This window comes from Crocuta crocuta, unplaced genomic scaffold, assembly GCF_008692635.1.
Source record: "Crocuta crocuta isolate KB4526 unplaced genomic scaffold, BGI_CrCroc_1.0 scaffold10, whole genome shotgun sequence".
Taxonomy (NCBI): domain Eukaryota; kingdom Metazoa; phylum Chordata; class Mammalia; order Carnivora; family Hyaenidae; genus Crocuta; species Crocuta crocuta.
Genome location: NW_027527551.1, coordinates 4783571 through 4804018, shown reverse-complemented (window position 1 = coordinate 4804018; position 20448 = coordinate 4783571). Strand labels below are relative to the sequence as shown.

General features: G+C 40.8%; 1 protein-coding gene across 1 annotated transcript in view; it reads left to right on the top strand.

The window, feature by feature from the left end:
* ARMH4 (armadillo like helical domain containing 4) overlaps positions 1–20448 on the top strand; it is a 103773-nt gene that overhangs the window by 15175 nt on the left and 68150 nt on the right. Inside the window, exon 4 of the mRNA XM_077769395.1 lies at positions 15830–16081. Within this exon, the coding sequence (XP_077625521.1) occupies positions 15830–16081 (252 nt within the window). The remainder of the gene's footprint in view (positions 1–15829; positions 16082–20448) is intronic.

The window sequence follows — 20448 nt, the reverse complement described above, 5'->3', positions numbered from 1 at the left end:
AATCACTATTATGATGTATTACCACAAAGTTTGACTTACAAGTTCTGCTGTTAAAGAAAGATAGCTGACATTCACTATGTTTTCTAGTATGCTTTCTTATCATAAGACATTCATTTATTGGTATAATCACAATTAAGCAAACATCATTCTAGAGCTGATTTTTTTCCTTTTTTTTTTTTATAGCCTTTGTTGCCCAGCATTAGAAAGCAGAAAGTGAACACTACTTAGTAAAGCTCAAGCTTAGGCACACATGAAATTTTACATCATGGCTTGGAAGATTTAGCCCTGTATTCAGAGGTTTTGTTCACTCATTTACATGCACATTTAGCAAGTATTTATTTGGTGATTCAGATAATAAGAAGAAGAAATGGGAGTAGATCTTACACAAATGTTAGTAGAAGAGTTAAGACAGATACATAAATAACAGAAATAAAAGGGTGGGAGAGTATCATACCAAAAATTACAGAAAAAAAGGACTTTGAGAATTAGGAATGAGAGCTTAGCCCCAGGTTAGAGAAATAAGGAATTGATGTTTATGCTTGTGAGTCTTGTGTGTGTATGTGCATGGAATATTTGTGTGTATAGATTTGCATATGTATATATACATACACACACATATACATATATATATACACACTCATTGTTCTATTGATATTTATAAAAAATAAGTGATGACAAACCCAAAAATATAGAAAACATTCTAAAGGGTGGTGACTAGGTAACCACATACACCACATGAGCAATCAGGTTTATAGACATGTAATCAAGCATAGTTTTCTAATTTAGCTTATTGGTTTGATGAATTATTTCTTTTTTAAAAAATATTTATTTATTTTAAAGAGAGAGAGACAGAGAGCAAGCCAGGGAGGAGCAGAGAGAGAGGGATACACAGAATCTGAAGCAGGCTCCAGGCTCTGAGCTGTCAGCACAGAGCCCAACACAGGGCTCAAACCCATGGACTCTGAGATCATGACCTGAGCTTAAGTCAGACACTTAACTGCCTGAGCCACCAAGGTGCCCCTTGATGAATTATTTCTTAAGGATAGTTTTTTTTTCATCTTTTGTGGGTTTTTTCTTTTATAGTTTATTGTCAAGTTGGTTTCTATATAACACCAGTGTTCATTCCAAGTGCCCTCCTCCATGCTCATCTCCCCTCCTCCCCTCTCCTCCTCCCCCATCAGCCCGTAGTTTGTTCTCAGCATTTAAGAGTTTCTCATGGTTTGCCTCCCTTCCTCTTCCCAACTATTTTTCCCCTTCCTCTCCCCCATGGTCCTCTGTTAAGTTTCTTCTGTTCTACTTATGAATGCAAACATATGGTATCTGTCCTTCTCTGCCTGACTTATTTCACTCAGCATTAACACCCTCGAGTTCCATCCATGTTGCTACAAATGGCCAGATTTCATTCTTTCTCCTTGTCAGGTAGTATTCCATTGTATAGATAAACCACGTCTTCTTGATTCATTCATCAGTTGATGGACATTTAGGCTCTTTCCATGATTTGGCTATTGTTGAAAGTACTGCTATAAACATTGGGGTACATGTGCTCCCATGCATCAGCAGTCTTGTATCCCTTGGGTAAATCCCTAGCAGTGCTATTGCTGGGTCATAGGGGAGTTCTAGTGTTAATTTTTTGAGGAACCTCCACACTGTTTTCCAGAGGGGCTGCACCAGTTTACATTCCCACCAACAGTGTAGGAGGGTGCCCATTTCTCCACATCCTTGCCAGGATCTATACAGTCTCCTGATTTGCTCATTTTAGCCACTCTGACCAATATGGGGTGGTATCTCAGTGTGATTTTGATTTGTATTTCCCTAATGATAAGTGACGCTGAGCATCGTTTCATGTGTCTGTTGGCCATCAGGATGTCCTCTTTGGAGAAGTGTCTGTTCATGTCTTCTGCCCATTTCTTCACTGGATTATTTGTTTTTCGGGTGTGGAGTTTGGTGACTTCCTTATAGATTTTGGATACTAGCCCTCTTAAGGATAGTTTTTAATAACAGAAGCAACAACTGCTTTTCAATGAAGAAGAGGCAATCAGATACTCAGTCTCGGACTAACAAATACTTGATTTATAAGAAACTGTACTGTGTGTCTCTTGAGGAGGATGTTCAGAATCCCAGGCAGAAGGATCGGTTCTGAGTGATTCATCTGGGCTCATACTCCAGAGTTGAGAATCCTTGTGAGGACTGGTCCAAACAGGGCTTTCCACATGTGGTGGTTTTGTGCAGTTCTTGAAGCAAATATGTAGCTTATAACCACATAATAGACTATGGAGATTTCAAAGGCATTTCAGATGTTTGCAGAAAATTAAGGCATTTTTTAAAGGCATGAGTTTTCAATATGAGGCTAGACATAGCTCTCCTTTTACTGGTGTAAATAAGATAATTTTGTTGCGTGAGAGTACAAGCAATCACAAGCCTTAACAATGTATAAAATAATGTAAGCATATTATCAACTACACTTTATCAGGCTGTATTCACAACCATGAAGTTGTTTTGGCACCAGACTACCTCTTATCACTTAAGTGTATACATAACCCCAAAGGAACATATTAGAATAAAAATATAATGCACCAATTTGAATGGCCTTACAAGATTTTAAGAATGTTCACTTGGCAACATTGCATTTGTCTTGAAAGATTTACGTTGATTCTGTCTACATTAACCAGTGCCTTTTCTTCTTCAGCCATAGTGCCTCCTTCTACATTGTTTGGTATCACCAAACAAAATCGTGTATGGAAATTTCTTCTCTAAAAAATGTGTAAAGAATCACCAATGTTTTTTAAAATTTATTTTTAATTAAAAAAATTTTAATGTTTATTTTTGAAAGAGAGAGAGAGAAAGAATGAGAGTGGGGCAGGGGCAGAGAGAGACACATACAAACACACAGAATCCGAGGTCCAGAGCCTGGCACGGGGCTCGAGCACATGAACTGTGAGATCATGACCTGAGCCAAAGTCAGACACTTTAACCAACTGAGCCATGCAGGTGCCCCAGATCTCCTATGTTTTAATATGAGAAGGAGATTCTCCAGGTTGGCAGAGGGTCTGATTCTGCTCCCTTGATTTTCTCAAGGTATCTGCATCATGTTCTCTGAGAGGTCCTATTTCCTATTAAAACTCTAGCTCGAGGATAAATGAAAACCCTCTCACTTGTTCCAATTGGAATTAGTAGAAATTTTAAAAGACTTGGCTCAAACCTAAAGAAATGCAAAGCAAATAAACCAAGAAAATAAAAGAAGCACAAAGTGAATTAGGCTAATAAGGTACAAATTTCTCTCTGATCTTACCTTAGCTAATAAGCTCCCAGGACTCCCAGGTCCTGACCCATTCCACAAGCTGAGAAGGTTTTCTATATTCTATACCCAAAGTATTAGAATAATTTCCAAGCACCTTGCTAGGCTTCTGGGAACTCAGCTCTTGGCTTGTTTCCTATACAGAGGGTAGCTTCTTTTTTTTGTCTGCCCCCACACGGAAGAGCCAAGGCTGAGATGTAAATTTCCTCGAGGGCCCACCACCAAGTAGGGAATCCCCAATCCCACATCCCTATTATCTGTCTTGCTTTACAGGTTGAAGGACACACTTTCAATCCCTGGGCAAATGACAACCAGACAACTGTCATGATTGACATCATCCCACCCTCATGAGGACAGTCCATCTCTGTTAAAAGCATGGTATGATTTATGTCTAGGCAGTGCAAGACTGTTCTCACCATACAAAAAATATAGCTGTATGATAATAGGCCCACTCTACCACATTTTGTAATAAATAATAGTGCTTTGCTACTCTATAAACAGAACGCTATGAAGTTAAAGTTAATAGAGGACAGGAAGAAGAAATAGAAACAGTTCAGCTCAAGCTCATCTTCCTTTATGGGCCTCTCAGACCACTTGGCCTACATGGAAGAGCAGTATAGACTACTGGAAAATAGCTCTGGTTCTGATCTTACATGGACATACCTATGTTTAAGTCTTGGCTCCATGATGACTAAGCATTGTGATATCAACCAAATTGTTTCATTTCTTTAGACTTCAGTTTTCCTATCTGTGTATAGGAGGGCTATTGATGTTTCTATCTCTTACTGTAAGAATAAAAAGAGATCTTGCATGTAGTAAATACTTGACCTGGAGTAAATGCATAATAAATATGACTGTTTTACATCATTTTTTTTTTTTAATTTATTTCTAGGAGAGAGAGAGAGAGACAGCGTGAGCAGGGGAGGGTCAGAGAGAGAGGGAGTCACAGACTGAAACAGGCTCCAGGCTCCGAGCTGGCAGTCAGCACAGAGCCCGACGCGGGGCTCGAATCCACGAACCGCGAGATCATGACCCAAGCGAAAGTCGGACGCCCAACCGACTAAGCCACCCAGGCGCCCCTGTTTTACATCATTTATCAATTAAAATTACATACCACTTATCATGCACAACTATGTATTAATTGTTACAATGAGATATTCACATCCTCTCCATGCAGCCATGGGCCAGCGGCCAGGTGGACCATGTAAGTAAGCAAAGAGGAAGGCGTTTAAGACAGCAGGGAGTATTGAGTGTGGTGTGGTAGAGAACTCATACTCCCTCTGATCCAGACAGATATTGTTTGTATTGTTGCCAAGAGGAGTGTGTGAGCTCAGTGATGCCAGATCTTGGATGTTTTTTAAGATAAGCTGAAAATTTGATTTTTATGTGAAATATTCTGATTTTTAAAGTGTTAGCAATCAATTCACATGTTTACCTATCCCATTTCATTTTTATTAGTATGCACACCCCACAAGAGTCTTTCTTCCTCATTGATCATCAGTTTGTGCTCTTAGAGGAGTTCTCCAGACCTCCTTAAGGGCAGGTGGACAGGGACCCATCCTTCTTCCACATTGGCCTGTAGGTACCAGGCATTAGGTAAATGATGACTGATGGAATGTATGGTCTAAGGAACATTATCTTGTTTAATTGATGTGCTTGCTACTTGACTTGTCCTGCTTGTTGTTGTTATCATTTTTTCTTTCTTTCTTTCTTTCTTTTTTTTTTGATGTTTATTTTCTTTTTTTTGAGAGACAGAGAAACAGGGCATGAGTGGGGGAGGGGCAGAGAGAGGAAGACACAGAATCCAAAGCAGGCTCCAGGCTCTGAGCTGTCATGACAGCACAGAGCCTGACATGGGGCTCAAACTCATGGACCGCAAGATCATGACCTGAGCTGAAGTCAGACACTCAAGTGACTGAGCCACCCAGGAGCCCCATGTTGTTATTATTTTAAATCCAGGGCTTATTTTGGGTTGGAAGCTGCACATTTTTTTATGTGAACAAAGAAGTGGTTGCCAGTTGTATTCTGCTAGAAATTCAGTGGGGATTTGTTTAGATTTCTTGCATCCCATGTGGGGTTGAACATTATTTCATTTCCTTTCATTGGAATGCATACCAACATCTGCACTCAGGCAGGTAAGAGGGAATTCAATAAACTTAAATGATTCTTTAAATCTACTTTGGGAAGCCAGAGCTAGAATATTCCAGTTCTTAAGTCCTCTGGGGTTCATGTCATTAGTAAGCTTAATAATATAAATATTATATATTCTATATATCCAGTATTACATGATAAAATATAAAAGCAGTTATTTGGCAGGAATATTTAAGATTTTACAAATATAATTGAATCCTATAAGTTTTGAGTCATCTTAACATTGTGAGCTGCTGAATTTGATAGATATTATTTCTGAAGCTCCTGGGGTTCTTCAACCCCTTGCGATACCAGAGAGCCATCTGCTGGAGATTTGTTTCATATCCTCAAAGCAAGTTTAAGTTCTCCTTTTCTGGCTTTTAAGTCTTATACCCAACTTCATATCCCAGTTTAAAAAAAATCTGGACAATAAAAGCAGTGTCATCCAAAGTCTCTCTTCTACTGTGGAAACCATTTTGCTACCGTGGCTTTTGATTATATTTGTATAGGGATTGCCAGGAAAATACATGCCAACAAATGTTTCTTCTTTTAGAAATATCTCACTGGGATGTGTCCGAATCACTCCCTTTAAGGGGCAAGCAGGAGAAAGACTAATACGTACTCAGCATCCACCCAGCCAAGCCACCCAGTTTTTTTCCCCTGGTATTCTTTCTCTTCTTCCTGTGCTCTAATTTGTTTACCTTAGGATTAATGTTAAACCTTGTAAAGGAAAGAAAAGGTCCACTAAAAAGAGAAGTGTGACACTTAAAACAAAAGACAATGACTCAAATTGATGCTTGCTATTTCAGAGAGGCAGAAAGTGCAGGCAAGAGCCTCTTCTTCCTGTAAATCAAGGAGAGGCCGTGTAGGTTGGGTGCAAGTGTCACTGCTGGGGTTCTTCCTCCATCTACTACTGGGATGATGTGTTCTCAACCAAGGTTCCCTTTGGCTCATTAGTAACACTCTAGGGATGCTAGTTACACCTCTAGCTTCTGGAAATCAAAAAATGTCTAAACTGTGATAAAGATGGAATGAGAGACATTTGAAGACCTTGGTGGGAGCTGCCTATTAAATTAATGGTGACCAACTTTGTAGCAGAGTCAGATCGCTCAGGCTGAGATCATGGGGCGACTTTTCTCCCATATGTCCTATTTGATTTTCTTGGGAGTTAACTCATGGTTCTGGTCCCGAACAAAATTAAAACTCTTGGTTGCGGTAACCTTAGGCAGAAATGTTTGCAAGAAATCAAACAGGCCTGACATAGAGAGTCAAAAATTCTGGGTTTAATAAAGCCATTTGAGACTCTGCTATGATATTTAAGCATGTAAGGCAGTTTTAACACTAGCTATGTAGGCTTTAAGGAAAACAAAGCTGCTTTATCAAGCTTGCTTTCTCTTGAGCCAACAGTGTAAGCTTGGGCGATAAAGCCTGCAAAGCATTTTGAGTCCCTCGGAAGAAAAGCCCCGTGTAAGATCGAAGGATTGTTATGGGTTATAAAACAGCTGTAAAGAGATTCTGTCAGAGAGTGGCCAGACAGATGACATTGGCTTAGAGAGGATACTGTCTAGACAGATTTTTTTTTTTCCCTCTCTGTCACTTGCAACAGGGCATTTCTCTGTTGAAGTTGTGGACACACTACTTAATATCACTGAGCATCTCTTAGCCATGTGGCACTCACCTGACATCTCTGTTTAATGTTTTACAGCTTTCCTTTTACAGTTTCAATTCGCCTCAAGCCCAACAATGAGAAATTAACCAGGTCTGCACCCCTGTTGGATGCTGAGCTGTCTAGTATCCAAGCACCTATGTTCATTCTTTTTGGCTGACACCTAAGTCAGTTTTTCACTGTTGTTAGGTGTCACAATTTTTGACAGTGGACATACCAGCAAGTGACTGATCTTAGTAAGAAGACTATGGAAAAATCCATTAGCTACAGGGCAAGGAACATCAGTCAATGCCTGACGGCGCATCTTGAATTCAGTGGGAGACCCTGAGCAGATGCTGGTTCAGCGAGAGTGGAAGGGAATTTACGTAACGTGGGTCACGTGCTTGGGAGTTGGGAACTGTGAGAAGTGGTGGGAGGATTTTGTCTGTCGCTATATGTGGTTACTCAGAAACTGTCATTACTGCCCCCTTGATTGCTGTTAGCATCACTGCGATTGTTCGGTATTATGAAGTAATCGATGTGAAGTCAGCCTGGGATTAAGGAAGCGCCAGTTGCCAAGATGCACTTTCCGTTCTCGGGCTGAACTCAGTGAACCTTCCCTACCCGGACTGCAGTGTTTTCTCAGGGATTCTCAGGGCAAACAGAACTTTAAGTCTTTGATCACTGTTACCGGGTATCTGTTACATACGGTAAACTGAGAACAGTTGCTTCTTTTTAGAGGTTCATGTTTTTTTTTTTTTCTGTGTCATTTTGATAGGAATAATTGTATGCATGCATTTACATGGACTCACATGCTTATTTAGGATTCAAATAAACGAAAATGAAATTTGGGGTTTAACAAAATTGCAAAATTCAGAAAACATTACCCTATAACCTTTAAATTCAACCCGATAGTGTTATTTGAATGAGTTCTTCCTTTAGATTTCCTTCTTTGGATCAGGGATCCTGTTATTATGTTTGGCACAGTTTTATTTGCTGAACATTTATTTCATGTCATTGCCCTTTGTGTTCAGAGGTGTTTGTGACATCATTGTTGTTCTTGGGTGTAACTAGTTGAAAGACTGGCTGAAATACAGGTGACTCTCTCTTTAGTTTTTATGAATGGAAAATGAATGCATAAACTCTGGTTTGCTTTGCACCTGTTCTTATATGTTGCATTTATGTTCCCTGCAAGATTATTTAGAGGAATGTGTTACTGTTTATTAATTGTTACTCTGTGTATCTTTAGATCTAGGCAGTTGTTAAAAACCTGGATGGAACTCATTGTTTATGTATTCATTCATCTGTCTATCCATTCAACAAATACTTCTTGAGCAGGACCGATTGCCAAGCACTGTGCTCCTCATTGGTGATACAACAGAGGACAAGGCTATCCTTCCTTTATCTGGTAGTTTTCCGCCTTTCTGCATCAAACTGCAATAAAATACATTATTTTGGTAATATTAGGAAAGATGATCATACCTTTCTTTGTACCTGATCTAGAGTAGTCAGTGTTCCATGGGAAATTGTAGCAGGGTCCCGGTGACATACTACTAAAAGGGTTTAACAGCTACAGAAATGACTGTAGACTCCTACAAAATAGAACATTGTCTGGTGGACAAAGATAACTAGGAAATAAGGTTAGACTAAAAGAGAAATCTCACTCTTGTCTTCCTCCTGTCTTCTCTGCATAGTTCTGGAAACTTCCTTTTTCTAGAGCTCTCTCATCAGGCTTGCTACATAATCCCTCAAGAACTAAAAGTGACAAGTAGTAAACCCTATAAGTTCCTTTGTGTTTTGAAGGGCGGGATGAGTGGTGCAAGGAGAGGGCTCTCCTCTCTCATCCCTCACCCCAGTCAGGGTCCTTCTTGTTTTTTCCAGTAGAAGTTGTATGCTACTCAACAGTGTTTCTGGAGAGAGTATTCCTCTAAGAGAATACTCTGACTTGGAGTAAACGACTCATGTCGGGCATTTCAGGACAGGGAGGAGGGGAAGGAAGGCTCTACCAGGGTGGGTGAGTGGAGGAAAGCTTAGGAGGCATGTTGACCTAAGCAACATCATTCAAATCACATTACAAATGTAGTGACCTTTTTGTTGGCCTAGACTTGCTTATGTGCATCCCTCTCTTTGGGATGTAAAAGGATGGAGTAAGATGACTTTTGAGGTCCTTTTCGTTATTTTTATAGCTCTATGCTTTATTTTGTCTGACTTTATTGAGGTATAGTTGACAACTAAAGCTATAAGATATTTAGTGTGTACAATATGGTGATTGTATGTAAAGAAATTCACACTGTCGGATTGATTAACATATCCATCACTTCACACATTTACTTTTTTTGTGTGAGGACATTTAAGTTTTACTCTCTCAGCAAATTTCAGTGATATGATATGGTGTCATCAACTGTAGTCATTGTGTTATACACTGAACCTTTAGAAGTTATTCATCTTATAGCTGAATGTTTGTACCTTTTTACCAATCTTACCCTGTTTTCTTTACACTCTAGCCCCTGGCAACTACTTTTCTACTTTCTGTTTTTGTCAGTTAGACTTTTAAAAAAAATTTAGATTCTATCTGTAAGTGATATCATGTAGCATTTGTCTTTCTCTGTTTGATTTATTTAAAAAAATCTTAAAAATATTTATTTATTTGGGGGGGGAGGGGCAGAGATAGAGGGAGACACAGAATCCAAAGCAGGCTCCAGGCTCTGAGCTGTCAGCACAGAGCCTGATGTGGGGCTCAAACTCATGAGCCACGAGATCATGACCTGAGCTGAAGTTGGATATGCAACCGACTGAACCACCCAGGTGCCCCCTGACTTATTTCATTCAGCATAATACCCTTCAGTTTCATCCACGTGGCAAATAACAGAATTTCCTTCTTTTTAAAGACTGAATAATATTCTGTCATATGTACATCACATCTTCTTTATCCATTTGTCTGTTAATGAACACATAAGGTGTTTCCATGCCTTGACTATTGTGAATTATGCTGCTATGAACACAGGAGTACAGATAGCTCTTTGGGATAATGATTTTGTTTCCTTTGGATATATACCCAGAAGTGGGATTGCTGGATCATATAGCTCTATACTTTAAGGAACAGGAATTAACTGAGCCTATTGAGGGCCAAGTAGAAGTTGTCCTTGGTTGGTGGTAGTGGTCAGTGGTTAACAGTTCAGTGATGAGAGCTGAAAACTCAGCGCTCAGAGCTCTGGTTTCACCTTCATGTTCCTAGGGGGTTTGTTTCATGTTGTCATAATCATTCCATCAAGTACAACATTTCTAGGTTTGTGGAAAGGAAAGTTAGCTAAAAGTGATTTTATAGTGCTTTAAGAATAAAGAAATGTTCTTTCTGGCCTATGATCAATTTCTGTCTACAGGAGGAAGGTCAGCAAAGCCATCAAATAGTTTTGATGATCCTGATAATTTTCTCCAAATTCTAACGAACCCATGCTTTTTCTTTTCTTTAAAAAATGTTTTTATGTTTATTTTTGACAGAGAGAGAGAGAGAGAGAGAAACAAACAGAGCGTGAACAGGGGAGGGCCAGAGAGAGAGGGAGATACATAATCTAAAGCAGGCTCCAAGCTCTGAGCTGTCAACACAGAGCCTGACGCAGGGACCAAACTCATAAGCCATGAGATCATGACCTGAGCTGAAGTTGGACACTTAACTGACTGAGTCACCCAGGCGCCCCTCCATATTTTTTCTCTATCCAATTTCTTCCTCAGCTTCTCTTTAATTAGAGTCTCTGGTCCATCTTTGTCCCCACCTCCAGCTTTCCTGGAGGTATGTTAGTTTAAGGTATGTATACAACATGATGATTTGAAATACTTACATATTGCAAAATGGTTACCCAAGAAGATTAGTAAACATTTCCATCTCCTCACATAATTACTATTTTTTTGTGGTGATAATATTTAAGATCTACTCTCATAATAACTTTCAACTATATAATACAGTATTTTTTTATGTTCATTTATTTTGAGAGAGAGAGAGAGAGCCTGAGCATGAGTGGGGGAGGGGAGGGGCAGAGAGTGAGGGAGAGAGAGAATCCCAAGCAGGCTCTGCACTGTCAATATAGGGCTCGATCTCATGAACGGTGAGATCATGACCTGAGCTGAAATCAAGTGTTGGATGCTTAACTGACTGAGCCACCCAGGCGCCCCTACATTATTGTGAATTGTAGTCACCATACTGTACATTAGACCCCAGAACTTATTTGTGGTATTGTTGGGAGTTGTACCCTTTGCCTGGTCCATCTTTAATTGCTCCCTTCACACACAATCAACCACCTCCCTTCCCCACCCCTCCCCCACTAAGCTGTCCTAGCAAAATTTGCTGCTGGTTAAATCTGCCTACTCTACCCCTCCACCCAGGCCTGCAGCCAAGCAACTGAACGTGGTTGGAGAAAAACACACAACCGTCTTAACATGTCTCGCTTAAAATTTATGATGCCTCATCTCAAGTGGGCCCACAGGGCCGCCTGCCAGGCCTACCACATTTCCCCGGGAATTCACTGGCCCATTTTCCCAGATGACTATTTCACACCTTAAAACCACCAACATTTTTTTTCCTTCTTAGTTTCTTATTTGACTGAGAAAATAAGAGAAACGTGAAGACAACTTTCGCGTATCCCTGCCAACGAAGCTATCCTTCTGACTGCACCTATGCCGTGGTGGAGGATGTGTGGGAGGGGCCCATGCACTGGGTCCCATCCTTTCTCAGTGACAGCACAGAAGCCAGCCTTATATCGTGCCCACTGTGCGCGAGGCTTAGCTCTCAGTACCTTCGATGTTAACTAATGTAATCTTTACCACAGCCCTGGGAAGTCGGAACCACTCCAGTTCTATGATGGGAAGCCGAGGCACAGTAACTTGTCCAAAATCACACAGTCATGGCACATTTTGTGGCTTGAGTCCACATATGCAACCACTCTCACACACCTCACCTCCAGACATTCCCCCAGCAGCCCTCTCTCCTGAGTCGTCAATTTCCCCCAACAAACGGCTCTTACCTAGCAACTTACAAGCAAATTCTACCATCTCCTATTTTAAGAAGCTACCCTGGACCCCACATCTCCCTCCAGCTGCCCCTTTCTGTCCCTGTTCTTCTTTTCAAAAAATTTTCATTAGCTTTTTTTTTGTTATTTGTTGCAGCTACTTTCTTTTTTTCTAATATTCTTTTCAACTACTTCTGTCTGGCTTTTATCCCTACCATTCCACACAGACTACTTTTGCAAGTCACTAATCACCTCCAGTGTGTCAGAGCCAGAGGTAATGTCAGTGCCAGGGGGACATTCTGGATTTCTTACTCGGGTCCTCAGAAATGTTTTATTCCTTTGGCCCCCTTGATACCACACTCGTCTTGGGTCTTCTACCTCAGTGGTCACTCCTCTGTCTCCTTTGCTGGATCCCCCCTCTGTTGGCCAACTCCTAAATGTGTGATTGCTCAGGGTTTGGTCGGGATCACTTTCCCTTTTCCCACACTCATTCTCTTGGTCATCTCAACCAGTCCCAAGCCCGTCAACATTATTTCTAAATTGACGACTCCTAGCATTCTATCTCTAGCTTTGATTCCCTAGGCTTCCAGTGTTTCCATTTGGAAGTCGTAGGCATAGCACTCACACAATTAGTTTGTCTCAGATAAAATTCTTGATTTTGCTCTTTCCCCTTCAGTTCCTAGCTTCAATAAAGTGAGATCTTCCTTCCACATTCCTTATCGTAATTATCAGCAGGGCTCTACCTTCAGATGGCCTTTACATTACATCCCAGATCTGACCATCTCTTCCCACATCCTTGTCCAAAGCACCATCATCTTATCCCCTGGGTTTTGAGATAGCCTCCTAATGGGTCTCTTTGCTTTGTCTCTTGCTCTGATATAGCCTGTTTTGCACCCTGCAGTCAGTCATTCCTTATAAATATATGTCAGGTCTGGCCCCTGCCTATCCCTCTCACCTCATTTCCTGTCCCTTCCTGAACACGGGGCCCAGTCTTTGTCATTCTTTGAACACAGCACACATCTGCCCCAAGGCTTTTAGTTTTTGCTGTTCCTTCTGTTCCCTGTAGATATTGACCTAAATTAAAAAGAGTATTCCTTATTTCGGTAAAATCTCCGTTCAAAGTTTTCCTTATCCAAAAAGCTTTCCTGATCTCCCCATCCAAAAAAGCAGGGGCTGGCATTTTCCAACTTCTTTTCAGTGTTTTGAAAATGTTTATTTATTTATTTTTGAGAGAGAGAGAGAGAGAGAGAGAGCGCGCAAGGGACAGAGAGAGAAAGGGAGACAGAGAATACCAAGCAGGCTCCTCACTGTCAATGCAGAGCTTGACATGGGGCTCAAAATCACAAACCACGAGATCATGACCTGAGCCAAAATCAAAGGTCAGACGCTCAACTGATTGTACCACCCAGGCGCTCCTTCTTTCCAATTTTCATCAAAGTATCATGTGTTATGTATTCATTTGCTGTGTCTCCTTGAGTGGCATATCAGCTCCTTGAAGGCAGAGACATTATTACTTTATTCTGAGTGCCTGGAAATAGGTGCTTGATAAACAGTTATTCAATTTTTGGAATAGTGAGAGGTATTAAGTCCTGCAAAGGTAAGGGATATATAAGAATGAAAAAGGTTAGATGTGATATTTTTTAAATGTTAAAAAACAATCCCTGTAAATGATAGATGAAACGGAATGTGCATGGAGAAAATTGTCTAGAAGCAGAAAAAGAGAGTCTCAGAATTCATGGGTGGTCCTAATCCTCTTCCCTTCTCCACCATCCCGGGAGCGTCCCCTGTTGCATAACTGCCATGTTGAGAGCGAAGGGCAGAGATCAAGTGAAGTTTCAGGGACTTCAAGGGTGCATCCATGGTGAGGGTGGGCTCAGAGTATTCCTACCAAGTTAAAATTGGTGAAACAAAGCAAAATTAGGGATCTTATGTGTCCTAAACCTACTCCTCTTGAAGCATTGAATGTGGCAAATTGTGAATTTAAATCTTAATGAAGATGGTAATGACAATGATTTTTTTTTCACCTGTTGCTTTTCTGAGTATCTTTGATCAATACCTATTTCCTAATGTCCTTTATAACTGGACTGAGAATATTGGTGTAATTTTTCCCAGTTCCTTGGGTCACTCCTCCAACAGGAGCCAGGAGTGGATATATGTATGTCTCACTTAACATGTTGTGAATTCTACTCACTGCGGTGGAAGATGAGTAGAAAGACAGTTGTGCCAAAATAATGGATTCGTTTGTTTAGTATTATAAGGTATAAGAGGATTGGGATACTCCCTTTAAATTCTGTTAGTATTTCAGTGTACTGTCTAATGGGCAAATCCTTTTTTATTTATGGGAGCATAGTTGACACACAATGTTACATTAGTTTTAGGTGTACAACATAGTAATTCGACAAGTTTATATGTTGTGCCAAGTTCACCACAAGTGTAGCTACCACCTGTTACCACACTATGCCATTACATACCATTGACTGTCTTTCTTCTGCTGAAACTTTTATCCCCATGATTTTTTCATTCCTTGACTGGAAGCCCTTCACCCTTTTTGTCCATCTCCCATCTTTTTTTCCTTTTGGCAACCATCAGTTTGTAGGCAGTATTTATGGGTCTGTTTCCCCTTTGTTTATTCATTTGTTTTAGTTTTTAGATTCCACACATAAGCGAAATCATACAGTATTTGTCTTTCTCTGTCTGACTTATTTCATTTAGCATAACATCCCGTGGGTCCATCCATGTTATTGCAAATGGCAAGATCTCATTCATTTTTATGACTAATATTCCATGGTGTGTGTGTGTGTGTGTGTGTGTGTGTGTGTACACACCCCACATCTTCTTTATCCATTCATCTATCCATGGATAAGTTGGGTTGCTTCCATATCTTGGCTATTGTAAATAATGCTGCAGTAAATGTAAGGGTACATAAATCTTTTTGAATTAGTGTCTTTGTTTTCTTTGGGTAAATACCCATAGATCATATGGGATTTATATTTTTAATTTTTTGAGGAATCTACATACTGTTTTCTACGGTGGCTGTACCAATATGCATTCCCACCAGCAGTGCACAAGTGTTCTTTTTTCTTCACATCTTCAACAACATTTTTATTTATTGTCTTTTTGATTCTCACCATTCTGACAGGTGTAGTAAGGTGATATCTCATTGTGCTTTTTATTTGCACTTCCCTGATGGCGAGTGATGTTGAGCATCTTTTCATGTGTCTGCTGGCCATCTGGATATCTTGTTTGGAAAAATGTCTATTCAGGTTTTCTGCCAATTTTTTTTAACTGGGTTATTTGTCTTTTTTGGTGTTGAGTTGTATAAATTTTTATATATTTTAGATATTAACCTAATGGGGGACACTTTAATGACCTCCAGAAAACAGGGAAGGCATATTCCTACCTTTGTAAATATAAATATGACCAATAAAAATTTATATTACCTGAACTTTGACCACAAATAAACATGCTGCATAACAGTGNGAGAGAGAGAGAGAGAGAGAGAGAGAGAGAAGGAGAATCTTAAACAGGTTCTATGCTCAGCATGGAGCCCAACAACGACGCTTGATCCCACAACCGTGAGATCATGACCTGAACTGAATTCAAGAGTCAGAGGCTTAACTGACTGAGCCACCCAGGTGCCCCTAAAATTTGTTTTAAAAGGTCAACTGTAATTATTTTGTAATGTTTGGGTCATTTCAAAAGAGTCATATGTAGGCACTTACTGTATTCCTTATTTCTTGTCAATTTCTTTTCTTCTAGAGGGAGAAGAAGATGAGGAGGAGGAGGAGGAGGAAGATGAAGAAGAGGAGGAGGAGGAGGGGGATGAAGAAGATAAAGATGCAGAGCCCCTGGATGAGAGCTTGGATGGTGATGCTGAGTTGCCAGGCGTTACTCTCCCTGGCGTCACGTCTCAGGATCCCGGTTTAGAACAAGGAAACCTGGGCCCTGTGGAGGGAGCCACCTACCAGGTGCCAGATGTCATCGAGTGGGAACAGCGGAATCAGGGCCTGGGTAAGAGGCATGCGTGTTTTCCTTTTCCTCCTCCCTGTCCTCCTTTTTCTAAGGTGGCAGCTTTCTTGGCATCGATTACGGGGCAAAATGGATTTTCTGGTTCTGTTTATGGGTGGTTCATTTCAGAAAAGTTATCAGGTTTTTTTTTTTTTTTCTATGTTTATATTTAGTGCTCTTAAATAGCCAGGCTCCAAACAGTCTCCACGAAGAGCACAGTCACCTAATTTTTGGAGGGAGTTCCATCCTTCCTTCCAGCTGGAAGACAGCTTTAGGTTTCGGGAGGACTTCCAAGTGGGGAGGAGACGTGAGTAACCAGCGTGCTGAACGAGCAGCGTGAATGGTCTGAAGTCAGAAAACAAATCCGTGGGGTTGCCTTCTGTCTCTAGCCGAAATTCCTCCCCCACTTCTGCGTGAGCTTTTCACGGGCCTGTCACTTTTCTGTAGTCTTATGACCACATTCCATTGTCAGTCTCAGTTCAGCAGCCCAGACACTGTCTCTTGCCCATGGCCCAAATCAGCATCGAGAGGCTCCGTGGATGCAGGCTCACTTCCCCCTGACACTCTTCCTGGTCTGCAGGGAAGCTCACCTGTCTGTCTCCTCTTGGCTTTTTCTGGAGAGATGCTATAAGCTCTGGGTGATTCCTTGAGGCCTTACTCTCTTGACTTGAGGTAAGGTGACCTCTTCTCCAAAGAAACACTCTCTCTAAAATTCCTTTGGTCTTTAACCCCATTTGTAAGCTTCAGTGTAGCAGAGGTTAGGTTTAAAAGTCATAGAGCCAGTGCTTGGCGATTTCATTGAAAATGTGGATGTTGGTCTGGAACTTTGCTCTGGAATATTATACTAGTGTATCTTGGTGCCTTGGTTGACATATCCAATTTAGAATCCTTTTGCATACGATTTCTTTTTTTAAATATATATTTATTGGGGTGCCTGGGTGGCTCAGTCGGTTGGGCATCCAACTTAGAGTCAGGTCATGATCTCACCATCTGTGGGTTCGAGCCCTGTGTCAGGCTCTGTGCTGACAGCTAGCTCAGAGCCTGGAGCCTGCTTTGGATTCTGTCTCCCTCTCTCTCTCTGCCCCTCCCCTGCTCACCCTCTGTCTCTCTCTCTCTCAAAAATAAAATACAAACATAAAAAATTTAAATATTTATTTATTTATTTATTTTGAGGGGGGGCAGAGAAAGAGGGAGAGCAAGATCCCAAGCAGGCTCTGTACTGTCAGTGCAGAGCTCGATGTGGGGCTCTGTCTTATGAACTGTGAGATCATGACCTGAGCCAAAATCAAGAGCCAGATGCTTTACCAACCGAGCCCATGCACCCAGGTGCACATGCATATGATTTCTTAAAGATCATTCTCCTCTTCCATGAAAACTTGCTGTTTTAGATTGGTGATGAGAAAGGGTGAGTGCATTAAGATGTGTGCAAATCTGGGAAATTGCTGTGTCAGTTTTTCGCGTGGGCGTGTAGTTTAAAATAAGCTCTCTCTCTCCTTTTTTTTTTTTTAAAGCTCAAATTGGACTTGTATAGTTTTAAAGGTTTGCAGGCAAAGGAGGGATACTTTTTTTTTAATTTTTTTTAAATGTTTTTTATTTATTTCTAGGAGAGAGAGAGAGAGACAGCGTGAGCAGGGGAGGGTCAGAGAGAGAGGGAGTCACAGACTCCGAAACAGGCTCCAGGCTCTGAGCTGGCAGTCAGCACAGAGCCCGACGCGGGGCTCGAACCCACGAACCGCGAGATCATGACCTAAGCGGAAGTCGGACGCTTAACCGACTAAGCCACCCAGGCGCCCCAGGAGGGATACTTTTCTTTGATGAACTGTGCTTTCCATTTGGTTAACTAATTCATCCAACAAACCTGACTGAACTCTTATTTTGTTCTTGCCATTGGGCACTGGGGACATAGAGAGAAACAATAGTGCCTCTTCTGGATTAGAACGGAACTCATTCATAAAGGTTTCAATGCAGGGAGGGTGAGTTCTATAATAAAAGTATGTTATAAGAGGGCAAAGCAGAAATATTGAAGGAGGCTCTGTTGTCTTCCTGACCTGCCTCCTGATTCCAGCCTGATGCACAGCTAAGTTTTCTTAAATTAATGATACCAGTTTAGTGATGGATGCTTTTAAAACTGATTCCCACAAGGGGGTGTTTTTTATAATATATCAGGGTATTTTTTGTTATAGTAATTTACCATTTCCCTAGATGTTTCTTACCTTTTATTGTCACTTCCTCTCCTGATCAGTTCACTGTATCAACATGTTTTTAGCACTGAGTTTCCTGGGAACCCAAACAAGGAACACATCTTCCAAGCTGTTCCTTTTTTCTTCCCACTGTGGGAAGACTGTGTTTGAGTAGTGTTTGGGACTAGAATTTTATTTGCTCATCAGCTTTTTCTTGGAGTGACAGAAGTATCTCCCAGTCACTCACAACTAGCAGTAGCTTCTGGATCAACATTAGTTGATATCGTTTTTTTGTTTTTTTGTTTTTTTTTTTTACAAATAGTTTATTGTCAAATTGGTTTCCATATAACACCCAGTGCTCATCCCCACAAGTGCCCTCCGAGTTGATATTGTTTTCTAAATACACTCAGGTCAGGTGAAACAGAGGAAATCCTCTATTTGGATTTGGAAAACCTTCTGTGGTGGATTGTGTGTTAGGTAGAACAGTGGCTCCCCAAAGATGCCGATGTCCTAAGCTCTGGAGCTTGTGAATTTGTTACCATATGTGGCGAAAAAGACTTTGCTGATATGATTAAGTGAAGGGTCTTGAGACGTTATTCTGGATCATCGGAGGAGGCCAGTATAATCACAAATGCCCTTACAAGAGGGAGGTAGGAGAGTCAGAGGCAGAGAAAGAGATGTGATGAGAGAGGCAGAGGTCAGAGAAATGTGGTCATGAGCCAAGGGAAGCTAGCAGCCTTCAGAAGCTCGAAAAGGCAAGGAGATGGATTCTTGCCTTGAACCTCTAGAATATAACCCTGTTGACACCTTGGTTTTAGCCCCTCGAGACCCATTTCAAACTTTTGATGTGCAGAACTCTCAGATAATTTGTATTGTTTTGAGCCACTGAATTAGTGGTAATTTGTTACAACCGAAATAGGAAACGAATACAGATTTCAATAAGTGTTTCACAGAAAGCATCGTTTTAGAAAGTAGAGCTGTATGGCAACTGTAGTTGGAGTGTGAACCTTGTAAACTTAGGTATAGTTTTTTTCTTAATGAATCACTAAAAATGCAAAAAGTGAGGGGCGCCTCAGTGGCTCAGTCAGTTAAGTGTCCAGTTTGGCTCAGGTCATGATCTCATGATTCATGAGTTTGAGCCCCGTTTTGGCCTCTGTGCTGACAGCTCAGAGACTGGGGCTTGCTTCCGATTCTGTGCCTCCCTCTCTCTGCCCCTCCCCTGCTTACACTCTGTCTCTCTGTCTCTCTCAAAAATAAATCAATGTTAAAAATTTTTTTTAGGGGTGACTGGGTGGCTTAGTCGGTTAAGCGTCCAACTTTCACNTTGACAATAAACTACTAAAAAAGGAAAAAATAAAAACTTGACGTTTAAAAAAAAGTAATTCTATTTAATATAATACCATTCTAATTGACCTTCATTCTTACTTTCAGGTGGGTTATTTTATTTATAGATTATCACCTCCTATTTTACAATATGAATGGTGTTCGAAAGCAAATGCCAAAACCCATATAAACCTTTAAAAATGAACAGATTGAAGTGGGTAGCTGGGATTGGCTAAAAATAACACAAACTCTTTGAATAGATTACAGTTTCATTTCCTGTGAAGTAACACGAGCAGAAAACTTAGATGACTTTCTAAGGCAAAGCAGTTGACTCATGGCCTCAAACTCTCGGAACTTCAGTTTTCTGCATCGCCACAGACACATTGCCTCTGAGGCTTTGGAGGGAGAGAGCTCAGCTTCTTGCTCTTGCTCTTGGGAGATGTGAGTGGAAAGAACTGTGATTCTCTGGGACAGAGATAATTAGGAGTAAAAATCCCCTGTTGTAGTAGAGGTGGATCGATTGATTGGTATGTAGGAAGTTCTTTATTCACATATGCAGAAACAATTTCTTCTCTTACCTAACAAGTTCATTTTCAAATTTCTTGGCAAGGACCTGCACAGAGAGAAGACATTATGACTCACACCGCTTCTAATCCTGTTATGTATTATAGTAAATCGTACAATTCTGCTTTAAAAAATTTTTTTTAACATTTCCTTATTCTTGAGAGAGAGAGAGAGAAAGACAGAGCATGAACAGGAGAGGGGCAGAGAGAGGAAGACACAGAACCTGAAACAGTTCCCAGGCTCCAAGCTGTTAGTGCAGAGCCCAACGTGGGGTTTGAACTCATGAGCTATGAGATCATGACG